General features: G+C 40.2%; 1 protein-coding gene and 1 pseudogene across 1 annotated transcript; both read left to right on the top strand.

Annotated features, from left to right (window-relative positions):
* Positions 1-1286: 1286 nt before the first annotated feature.
* LOC127180558 (uncharacterized) lies at positions 1287-3041 on the top strand (annotated as a pseudogene).
* Positions 3042-7753: 4712 nt separating this feature from the next.
* p2ry1 (purinergic receptor P2Y1) lies at positions 7754-11480 on the top strand. The gene is made up of 2 exons (XM_051134404.1): positions 7754-7956; positions 8771-11480. Exon 2 carries the CDS (start codon positions 8795-8797, stop codon positions 9860-9862), a length of 1068 nt encoding a protein of 355 aa, XP_050990361.1. The 5' UTR covers positions 7754-7956; positions 8771-8794; the 3' UTR covers positions 9863-11480.
* Positions 11481-12000: the final 520 nt, after the last annotated feature.

Genomic DNA, 12000 nt, shown 5'->3' with positions numbered 1-12000 from the left:
CAGCAGCACAGTGGAACCGTCAGGTCACGCAGACACTAATAGAAACTCAAGACTTTCCAAAGTTTATAGATTTTGTGACCTTCATGTTAATGGAAGCAGAGATTACTTGTAATCCTGTCACCTCCTTCAGCGCTCTTCGTGCCTCTGACCCCACTTCAGAAAAACTGAATCTTAAGGACAGTAGAAGGAACAGGTTTAACGTCTTTCACATTCAAACAGCTACAGAAAATAATCAAAATGAGGAAAACGAACAACAGCCCACTAAAGGAAATTTCAAAATGTGTTTCTTCTGCAAAGACAGCAAGCATAAGATTCACAACTGTCCTAAATTTGTGGCAAAATCATTGGAAGAGAAACGAAAATACGTGAAGGAGAACAAACCATGCTACGGTTGCATGAAACCAGGCCACAGCGCAAAAGACTGCCGTCATCGTCTATCCTGTGACACCTGTAGATGTAGACATCCAACATGTCTACATGATGAAAATTACACAAAGAAAGTCAAGTCTGCACCAATCTCAAACCAAGGTGATGCAGAGACAACTACTGCTACATCTCACAAAGTAGAGACTGATGAGCCATCCACTAAAACTTCAGTGATTGTACAAGTGTGGGTATCAACAGAGAGGAATCCAGGCTGTGGAAAAACTTGTTTACGCTTTGCTTGACACCCAGAGTGATACTGTGTTTGTCGAACGAGAGCTGAGCAACATGCTACAAGCTGACTTCTATCCTGTGAGACTGAAGTTGACGACCATGACTGCAAAGGATGTTGTCATGCCAAGTGAAAGGGTCTCAGAGTAAGAGGATACAGCTCCTCCGTTGTCCTCAACTTGCCCCCTGCCTAAACTAAAGACTTCATTCCAGTGAACCGTACTCATATCCCTACTTGTGACACAGCACGACACTGGAAGCATCTCTCTACAATAGTGGACAAAATACCACCATTGCAGGATTGTGAGGTTGGTCTCCTGATAGGCTAGAGCTGTCCAAAAGCTTTGGCACCAAAACAGGTGATTTTAGGAGGAGACAATGATCCCTATGCAGTCCATACAGACCTAGGATGCAGCATTGTTGGTCGCCTGTCTTCACAACATGTATCACAATGCCTCAACACCATCTGTCATAGAGTCAGCATTAAAGAGCTCCCTCCAGTGACCCCAGCAGATGTTATTAAAGTATTGGAGAAAGATGCTGGTGAAGATAATAAAACTGTCACAGGATGACATCCTCTTCTTGACCAAACTGCAGCATGCATAAGGAAGAATGACCATGGGCATTACGAGATGCCTCTCCCTTTCAAAGTGAGACCTCACTTGCTTAACAATAAGCAGCTTGCCATTATAAGGCTCAGTCATCTCAAAAGGAAACTGCTGAAAGATAAAAGGTACAAGGAACACTATGCGAGGTTTATGGAAGAAATCATTGAGAGAGGGGATGCAGAAGAAGTGCATGATGAAGGAAAGGATGGAGAGATGTGGTACATCCCTCATCACGGGGTGTACCATCCTAAGAAGCCAGACAAGCTCCGTGTTGTCTTCGACTGCTCTGCCAAGTATCAGGGTACCAGCCTCAATGACCACTTGCTGCAAGGCCCAGATTTAATGAATAATCTGACTGGTGTACTTGTAAGATTCCTTTATGTGCGACGTTGAAAAGATGTTCCACCAATTTCATGTGGAAGAAGCAGACCGAAACTACCTCCTTTTTCTCTGGTGGAAAAATGGAAACTTAGCTTAACTTAGATTGCACAAATTTTCTTTCAAATGACAGAGTTGTCCTGGATAGCATTCCAATTTCTGAACGAGCCATTGAAGTAAAGGCGCTTGACCTCAGCTTTGATGACACGCCTTTAGAGAGAGCTTTAGGGATCCACTGGGACACTGATTCTGACAGACTCAGATTGTCTGTTGACCTCAAAGACCAGCCAGCAACACGCCGTGGCATACTATCCACAGTTGCATCACTGTATGATCCTCTGGGCTTTATTGCTCCTTTCCTGCTCAGTGGAAAATTAGTGCTTCAGGAAATGTGCAGAAACGGAACAGGCTGGGATGACCCCTTTCCTAAGAACTGCAGCCAAGGTGGGAGCATTGGAAAGCTGATCTTGTGAACTTGGAGAGGATTAATATCCCCCGCTGCTATGTGCCTGCGAACTTTGGAAAGGTCATCAAAAGAGAACTTCATCACTTCTCTGACGCCAGCAACAGCGGCTATGGCCAGTGTTCCTATTTAAGACTCACAAACGGAGAAGGAAACATCCATTGTGCCCTGGTCATAGGTAAATCCAGAGTTGCTCCCATTAAGGTCCAGACTATCCCCAGGCTTGAACTGACAGCCGCCGTCATCTCAGTTGCCATGAGCAATATGCTCAAACAGGAGCTTGATTATGCAGACATAGAAGAGCACTTCTGGACCGACTCCCAAGTGGTCTTGGGATACATTAACAACGAAGCACGCCGCTTTCACACATTTGTGGCGAACAGAGTGCAGAAGATACATCTCAGCACTACTCCTCAACAGTGGAGATATGTTCCCACTAATGAAAACCCTGCTGACCATGCGTCAAAAGGTTTAAATGCCGGTGAGATTCTTGCGTCCAATTGGTTGACGGGGCCAAGATTCTTATGGAAGAAGGATATATCTCCTGTTGCAGATATTGACACAGCATTAACTATTGGAGATCCTGAAGTGAGACAGGCTCAGACACTGAGTGCAGAAACAAAAGAAGTCAGCCTCTCAGACCGTTTGTCAAAGCAAAGTCTTCATGGTCTGGAGATGTTCAAGCGGTGGCGCGCCTCATTCGCCGAGCCAAAGGGGACAAGTCCTGCAGTCACAGTAAGATACTAAATGCATCATTATTAAGGATTTACAAAGAAACACCTATCCAGAGGATATCAAGTTATTGAGCAAGGGGGCCCAGCTGTCACCTAGCAGCAAGCTGTATCATCTTGATGCCTTCCTAGATCAAGGAGGAGTATTCAAGGTGGGAGGAAGGCTTTGTGATGCGTCCTTACCCAGCTCAGTCAAACACCCAGTGATCATTACTAAAGGTCACCACATAACAAAGATGATCATCTCTCAATGTCATCTGAATGTCAAACACCAAGGAAAGGGTCTCACAATTAATGAGATCAGATCACAAGGCTACTGGATTCCAGGAATGAGCAGAGCAGTAGCATCCCATGTGCATCACTGTGTGACATGTCGGAAGTTCAGGAGACCCACAGAAGAGCAAAGAATGGCCGACCTCCCTTCAGAACGTACATATCCATCTCCACCATTCACATACTGTGGTATAGACTGCTTTGGTCCCTTTATCACTAAACAGGGTCGGAAAGATCTTAAAAGATACGGCCTCCTCTTCACATGTTTCAGCTCCAGAGCTATTCATATAGAAGTGCTAAATGACATGTCTATAGATGCTTTCATCAATGGCCTGCGCTGTTTTGTTGCATTGCAGGGAGCTGTGCGCAAAATCAAATGTGACCAAGGCACCAACTTTATAAGAGCCAAGAATGAGCTGAAAAATGCTCTCAAGGAGATTGACAGCAATCGTCTGACAGTGTTCTTAGCTGAGAAGCAGTGCAACTTTGTCCTAAATGTGGCCATTCAAGTCATGCAGGTGGGGTACAGGAGAGACAAATCAGAACAGTGAGAAATGTTCTTCGCTCAACTCTCTCACTCTCTTCTGGCAGACTGGATGATTCATCACTGCGAACATTCCTTTATGAAGCTATGGCGATCGTAAACAATAGACCACTCTCAGTTGACAACCTAAATGATCCCAAAAGCCTTGCACCTCTCACCCCTAATAACCTGCTTACAATGAAGTCTGTTCCAGCACTACCACCACCAGGCAGATTCATCATAGAAGACATCTATGCAAGGAAAAGGTGGCGTCACGTTCAGTACCTTGCAGAGCAGTTTTGGAGTCACTGGCGTAAGGAGTATTTATCCAACGTTGCTACCAGGCAGCGCTGGCACACAGCAAAGAGAAACCTGCGAGTAGGAGATATTGTCATGGAAAAGGCTGAGAATCTTCCCAGAAATGAGTGGAGGCTGGCCAGAGTTACAGAGACTACGACAGATAAAGACGGGCTTGTGAGAAGAGTCAAGGTATGCCTTGGTGACCAGAATCTAGGAAAGGATGGTCGTCATCTCAACAAGCTCTCTGTTGTTGAACGCCCTGTCCAGAAGCTGATCCTGTTGCTAGAGACTGTCTAGCTGCTTCCAGGAACAACTATGTGTATCCTTTTCTTTACTTTTTTTTATAGTAATAGTATTGACACTTCTTGTCCGTTTCTGAGTTAAAGGTCATTTTTTTTAATTTGAAAATCATTTGTAATTCATATTCCTTAACATCATACAAATCACTCATGATTTGGTGGGAGTGTAAATGACCAGTGAGTCTCCCTATCACTGTCATCTGTACCTCCGTCCATAGGAGGCTCTGCTGTCATGGAATAGCGCTGTGTCTGTACATTGGTGAACTTTCTAAGTGAAGCGTCATTCTGATCAACATTACTGGAGAAGAAACATGAACTTTTGGGTACACGGTTTTCAAATGCACATTTAAAAGGGTTTTCTCTACCTCTTAGCTCCTGGCTGACGAAAAGGCACAAGGTACCGTTCAATTTCAATCTATGTGTTAAACTTTGAGAGATTTCTAAGTGTTTGTTTAGCATCTCCTTAAAGCGTTTTAGCATGTCGTTAGCATATATGCAGATTTCAAATGTCAGTGATAACCGTTTCATTTTCTAATATTGTTATTCAGAGAGTGTGGGAGTGTGGGAGAGTTTTCATTCATTGGTCTTTATTTGGTCATTTTATATACTTTATATTTTTCTCTTTAAATTGAGATCGTCAGTTGTACCAAAATTAATTCATTGTTAACTCATTTCGTATTGCACTCTGAAAGGAGATTGTTGTCGTTTATGAAATCATATCCAGTTATTCATGCTTACCACAGTACAGTAATTAAAGAATGTGACTGTTTTGTCACACTATTAATTGTGTAGGCCATCTAAATTGCAAATGTGTATTCATTAGTCTATAGGTTTGTAATGGGAATTATTTGCATAATTTGCATGCAAATGTCTAATGACTGTTTGTTTGTTTCTTTTATTCAGCTCTTACTGTGTTTTTTTTTTTTTTTTTTTTTTTTGGAAATTAAATCTTTTATAAACATCAGTTCCCGAGAGTAAAGTGCATCTGTTCAGCTGGGAACGCTACAGGTCATCTGTTCCTGTGTAGCTATTCATTAATGACGGAACTGTATTCTAAAGTGTTACCGATTTGTGCGTTCACACTGCACACGGTTGCGGTCCAGCACCGCGTTCCAGGAGCGGTGCATCTGTGGCAGTACAGCGATCGTTGCTGCGCAGAGTCTATTTTTGCTTTGCTGGATGTGCTGAATTAAAGTGACAGCTCATCGTTTGCGCTAAATATGAACATGCACTGACACGAAAATGTAGAAATTACACCATAAATGCATGCATATAATTAAAGTAACTGCCTGTTTTTGGAAAAAGTTTCATAGCCCTAAAAACAAAAAACAAACAAAACAAAAAAAAAAAAAACATTGGCTGGTAAATTTTCTCACTTCACCGGCCATTGGCAGGTGTGGCAAACTTAGTTTTAGGCCCTGCCTGTAACCACTGAGAAAATACTGTTAGCCACTGTGGAGGACCAAACCTGAAGAAATATTAAATGTAATCACATTAATATTGTTATTAATAGTATTATTATGTTATAATGTTTTTTTCTTTATTTGTGTTATATCCCCATAGATTATACTTTCTTCTGTTGCATAAAAATATACCACATATATAATATATGAACACTGCTTATCTCTCCTTCCAAGGTCAAGAATTATGCTGCATTTTCCAGGAATTGTGAGTATGATCTTCATTCATCTAAATGTATGTTTCTCTCTCTCTTTTTCTCTCACTCTGACTCTCTCTCCTGACTGCAGACTAAATACAGAAAAGGAAAACAATCTGATTTTCCTGTAATTCATGGGAAGTTTACAGTTGCACTTCCACAAAGCTGATAAATGCCTCTACAACTACATGGAAACATCTGCTGCTCATAACAATACTGAATCTCTGATTATTATTTTGTATATATTTGTGTCTTTCAAAGAACATGAAAACAAAAAGAAATGCCTAAAAGTGACATTAAAATAGATCAGATGAAGGACACATGAAATGAAGGGAAAATATGTCACTGCCATACATTGTGGAAAACTTTGTGACCTTATTTCTAAACTGAGCTTTCTGCATCATGCATGTTCAAAAATGATGAATGAGATTTCACAATGATTGGAAAGGTCTGCTATAGTGTAAAACATTTTGCTTTCTCTAATTTCCGTGAAGCATGTTACCCAAAAAAATGAAATCTAACCAAGCCTTTTAGTGATATCCCCACTTGAATAAATAATATTATAAATAATTTTAAATTCCAAAACAGACCTGTTCTTTTAGGATTTTAGGTTCCTGTCAGCCTGTATGTGTGCAAACAAGTTTATTCATATGCATCTTTACTTTTCTGATTTTTACGTTACACATTACTGCATGTTTGTTTAGTTATGCTACTACAATCATGAGCTGCTCCAGAAACTCTGATCTATTTCTTAGCTTGCACAGTACCATCAGGTTGTAAAACCTGTTTCGATGGCACAGACATGCAGCCTCTGCTCGACATTTAGTTTTGTAAGTGAAGCATGTATGTCAGTCTAAGATCGGCTGTGCAGTAAGCAGACTGTGAGCACAATGAAGAACCGAAACAAGAAGCGATTACTCCCGCTCATTATCCGCCCCTCCTTTCCTCTAACAAACTCCTCGACTGGCGCGCGCTCACGATTCATTACAGTGAATCGAATCGCTCCAGCGGTTCGTCTCAGTGATTCAATTGTGTGTGTGTGTGTGTGTGTGTGTCATATATATATGGCTCCAATGGTATAGTGTATAATGTTACAAAATATTTTTCAGATAAATGCTGATCTTTTATCTTTTATTCATCAAAGAATCCTGAAATAAATGTACTAACTGTTTTAAATATTGATAATAATAACAAAAGGTTTTTCTTGAACAGCCAATCAGAATATTAGAATGATTTCTGAAAGATCATGTAACAATGAATACTGGAGTATTAATGCTGAAATAGCTTTGATCACAGGAATGAATTGCATTTAAACAGAAAGCAGTTATTTTAAATAGTAACAATATTTCACAGTATTACTGCATTTGGTGTATTCAAATCAATCAAATAAATGCAGGATTGGTGAGCAGAAGAGACTTCTTTAAAAACATTCAAATGTGTGTCTATTACTATTACTCATAGCTTCTTCCTATGGCTTCCTATTCATGTTTGTTTTATAATACACACGTTTACTTAAATAGGCTTATTTTTTTATTTTATTTTTTTTATTTTGTTAAATATGTCATTGCTTACGTTTATTTATGGTGTGAATTCAGGGAAATTAGGATACTTTCTCCATTTAAATGACTATGAAGAATGTCCCATTCTTAGCCTATCCTCAACCCAATTTTATTATTTAGTTTCTTCCATTCCACCCACACTGAGACTAAATAGTGCTTCCCATTTGTTTCTTAAAATGTGTCCAGATTGATTACGACTCGACTTCTGTATAGTTTCAGTTCTCACACAGTGATTCACTCGCATCTTGTGAATAGGTTCATATGAATCATTTAAGAAGACTCGGATCATACAGAGCGATTCGATCATTTGTTAGTGCGGAGACTGTTTGGCTCGCAGCTTAGTGAGTGTCGCGCGTCCGCCGGTGTTGGTGTGAGACAGAGTTGCTCTTATCCCGGACTTTAAGTAGCGAAATAGACATTCCTGTGGCGGGAAATCAGGATCTCACATCCATGCTGCTGTCTGTTCGGGTAAATGAGCTCGAGGAATGCGGACTGAACGAGCGTCTCGCTGGTGAGTGAGATCGACTTTTGCTCTTTCGCTCCAAGGAGTTGGTGGTTTCGCAATTCATTTTTTGCGTTGCAATGGCTGCTCGGGGGACAGATGACATGCTGATATATTGTTTTCATTTTCATGTCCCTAATTAAAGTGAAATAAGCACTGAGGGTTATTATAAACTTAACCTCTTCTGCGTCTATTGCAGTGGACATCACTTTTTTTTCGGTGGTTTTTACGGTTGCTGTCATTATTTAGTGCCACCCAAATCGCAGGATTACTGTATTAGATGCTGCTAAATCGAGTGTCATGTTACGCATAAATCTTAAAATCATTTGAAATAAAGATATGGCACAGGACGCGAAACAGAAAATCTTAAATAAGGTCAAGTCAGATGTTAAAATATCCATATGACCATGCACAACCGTTTGCCTTTAACAGCAGCTGCAAAGAACTTAAACTTGATTGTCTCTTTGCAATATGACAAAATTGTTATTGGTGTGGTACTGTGTTCATATGTGTGTGTATATATATATATATATATATATATATATACATAATTGTATAAATGTATTGAATTTGTTAGAAAACCGACCCAAACATTAACTTAGTCTTAACTTAGTCTTATTAACTTATTTGAAAACATTTTGTTTAAACTTTCCTATAATCCATAATTATCTTGATGTTGATAAAAAAAAATATGTTTTTAATCATTTATGGCTGCAATTGGAGTAGAAATAAAGCTCTGGGGCATATTTGGGTCTGAACAGGTTAATAATGTAGGCATTATTTATTGACACATCATTGAACCATTTTCCTCTTCTTTCCGTAGATCGTAGAGCTGATCCTTGACAACATGGCGGCGGAGTTTAATAATCTGACATCGCTCATGAATAATGTGAGCGAACTTTCGAACCACACGGCTAGATGCTCGTTAACCAAGACTGGTTTTCAGTTTTACTATCTACCCATTGTGTACATTATTGTTTTCCTCACGGGGTTCATCGGAAACAGTTTGGCCATATGGATGTTCGTGTGTCACATGAGGCCATGGAGCAGCATCTCTGTGTACATGTTCAATCTGGCGCTGGCGGATTTTTGTTACGTACTCTCGCTACCTTTCCTAATTTTTTACTATTTTAACAAAACAGACTGGATTTTTGGAGACATATTATGCAGAATGCAGAGGTTTATCTTCCATGTCAATCTCTACGGAAGCATCCTGTTCCTCACTTGCATCAGTGTGCACAGATACTCCGGTGTCGTGCATCCACTAAAATCACTCGGGCGGCTGAAAAAGAAAAACGCAGTTCGCACTGTCGCACTTGTCTGGTTCATAGTCGTGGTTGGCATCTCTCCGATCCTTTACTACTCGCGAACCGGCCCTAAGAAGGGATTAACAACGTGCTATGACACCACAACGGAGGACGAACTGCCGGGTTACTTTGTCTACAGCATGTGCATGACAGTGTTCGGCTTCTGCATCCCGTTCATCATCATCCTGAGCTGCTACGGCGGCATTGTCAAGGCCCTTATTTACAACGACATGGACAATGCGCCGTTGAGGAAGAAATCCATATACCTGGTCATTATCGTGCTCACAGTGTTCGCTGTCTCCTATCTGCCCTTCCACGTCATGAAGAACCTGAACATGAGGGCACGATTGTACTTCCAGAGCCCGGATATGTGTGCCTTTAATGATCGGGTGTACGCCACCTACCAGGTGACCCGTGGCCTGGCCAGTCTCAATAGCTGTGTGGATCCTGTCCTGTATTTTCTGGCCGGAGACACATTCAGACGTAGGCTATCCAGAGCTACCAAAAAGTCCTCCAGGAAAGGAGATCACCCTCTCCAGTCCAAGAGTGAGGAGATGACGCTGAACAGCCTGCCAGAGTATGTCCAGAATGGGGACAAACGTATCTGAATTTTATGCTCCCTCAGACTGATGCTTTATAGATTTAGAGTATTTGAAATCATTGTACTGTACACTGGTCAGTGTTACTCTTGTTGCTTTTAACATTTTCATTTAATGTGATTTTACTGAATGAACTGAATGAACAATCACTAACCTACCTTTTCATGTTTTAACAGTCGAAATATAACAAGCACTGGTGTTTTAGTTGAGGATGCTTGAACAACGTCTCTTTGATCTGTTATGTTCTCAGTGAATAGTTAAGATGCACTATAGATATTTTCACACAATTAATTGTCTACCTGTATGTTTAAAGCATTTGAGACGTGTTTGTGAATTGATATGTATTCTGCTGTTACTGTAAAGATGTGTGACTCAGTGCTGCATAGATCAAAAGAATATCAGCCCATGAATTATGAAGGGACTCTTGTAATCATGTTTTAAATAGTCGATAATTACTGTATGTTTGTAATGTATTTCTCTTAATCTGTAGTATTTAATGCTAAAACAAATACAAAGACCTAAATGAAAAGTATGTAAATGGCTCTTTATTATCAGGTCTACCAAAAAATGGTGGGTCATGGTACAATAGTATTGTATTTATGTATTATTTCTCACTTTTTGAATAATTGTCTTTTGTGAAATGTGTAGCTTAACGATTTAAACATTATACTGTCAAATGCAGTCATACACACACACACACATTTGAAAGTCTCTTCTGCTCAACAAGACTGCATTTATTTGATCAAATATATAGTAAAAATGTGAAATATGTTTTTAATTTAAAGTAACTATTTTCTGAGTGAATATATTGTAGAATGTAATTTATTCCTCTGATGCAAAACTGAATTTACAGTCATTACTCCAGTCTTCAGTGTCAGAGATTTCTTAAAAAAAAGTTTAAAAACTGTCTGTTTCAAACATAAAATCACAGTATCAGTCAAGTAATTGAAGTTGTTTATTGTATGTTGCATGTGGTTTAATGCACTGATTTGATTAATTAAATTAATTGAATTAATTTAAATGACTATCCTTCGATATAATTCCATAGGGACTCCAGAGAGGTTCCTCTTTTTTTTTTTTTTTTTTGACTCCATTACTCTGGCTTTTGTTCTATCTACTGTCCTGTCTTTCTGTAGTTTCTTCACACCCATCTAGGTCAAGCCAATAGATATCACACAGTGGCGCCGGAGTCACATTGCACACAGTTCCCTGTTCTTTTCCCCAAGCGCAATGACTCTTTGTCCCTCTCACAGGAAAGAACAAGATGGGAAGGGGAATGAGGGAGGAATAAATAAGGCTGCATTTTCTTTTCCTCCCAGATTTCTCCTAGCCACTCTTTGTGAGGTGAACAAAAGCAGAATGGTTACTGATGTCGGACAGACTTGGCAAACAGCCCGGGAACTTACATCGCAGGCTGTGTTTCGGAGATTTTCTGAAACAAAAATCTAAAACTGGACTCTGATTGGATGATGGGCCGTGTTCAAATCTATATGAATGTAAGCTGCTGTTCTGCTTGGCTGCCACAAAACGAGGGGGTTTCCATGACTTTTGAACAGTTCTCCATTCTGTGTGGTCAAGGATCTTAACTGAACAAGCCAAAAGCCTTTTTGGTTTGGTTTCAACTGGATGTATGGATTTTGGCATTGCTGTTTTTGTTATGATGGATTGTTGATTCATGCATTCTGTTTATTTAGAATCATGTACTTAGAAAGAGTGATAAAATTTTCCCATGAATTACATTAGTCAAGCATAACCAACATTTGTACCAGCCAACTACAATGAGCCACCTGTGTCATTGGTTTTCTTTGTAAAGGTGTGTAAGTTTGTATTCAGAAGAGTGTGTGTGTGTGTGTGTGTGTGTGTTTGTGTCTCAATGGATTAATACAGCAGTTAACAAGCGTGCTTCTGCATGCTTATGTTTGCCACTGTGGCTTATACTGTGTTTGCAGGAAGGAAGAGGCCTAACAATGCCATGCAGACTCCGTCAGGCCTGCTGAGGCATGAAAATCAGCATGTTGTGCCAGTCACTCCTCCTTCATCTCCTGCTTGTTCCTCCTGTGACACCATTTAAAACTGCCCTGTGTAAAGTGCAGAGGAGATGTGTGGAGAATGAGAGAGGAGGGGAGAGAGCGAAGTGGAAGGAACAA

Source organism: Labeo rohita, chromosome 18 (assembly GCF_022985175.1).
Source record: "Labeo rohita strain BAU-BD-2019 chromosome 18, IGBB_LRoh.1.0, whole genome shotgun sequence".
NCBI lineage: Eukaryota > Metazoa > Chordata > Actinopteri > Cypriniformes > Cyprinidae > Labeo > Labeo rohita.
This window is presented reverse-complemented; position numbering and strand designations above follow the sequence as displayed.

Excerpts from the sequence above, each read along its gene's own strand:
- p2ry1 (XM_051134404.1), top strand. The coding sequence starts at position 8,795 with ATGGCGGCGGAGTTTAATAATCTGACATCGCTCATGAATAATGTGAGC.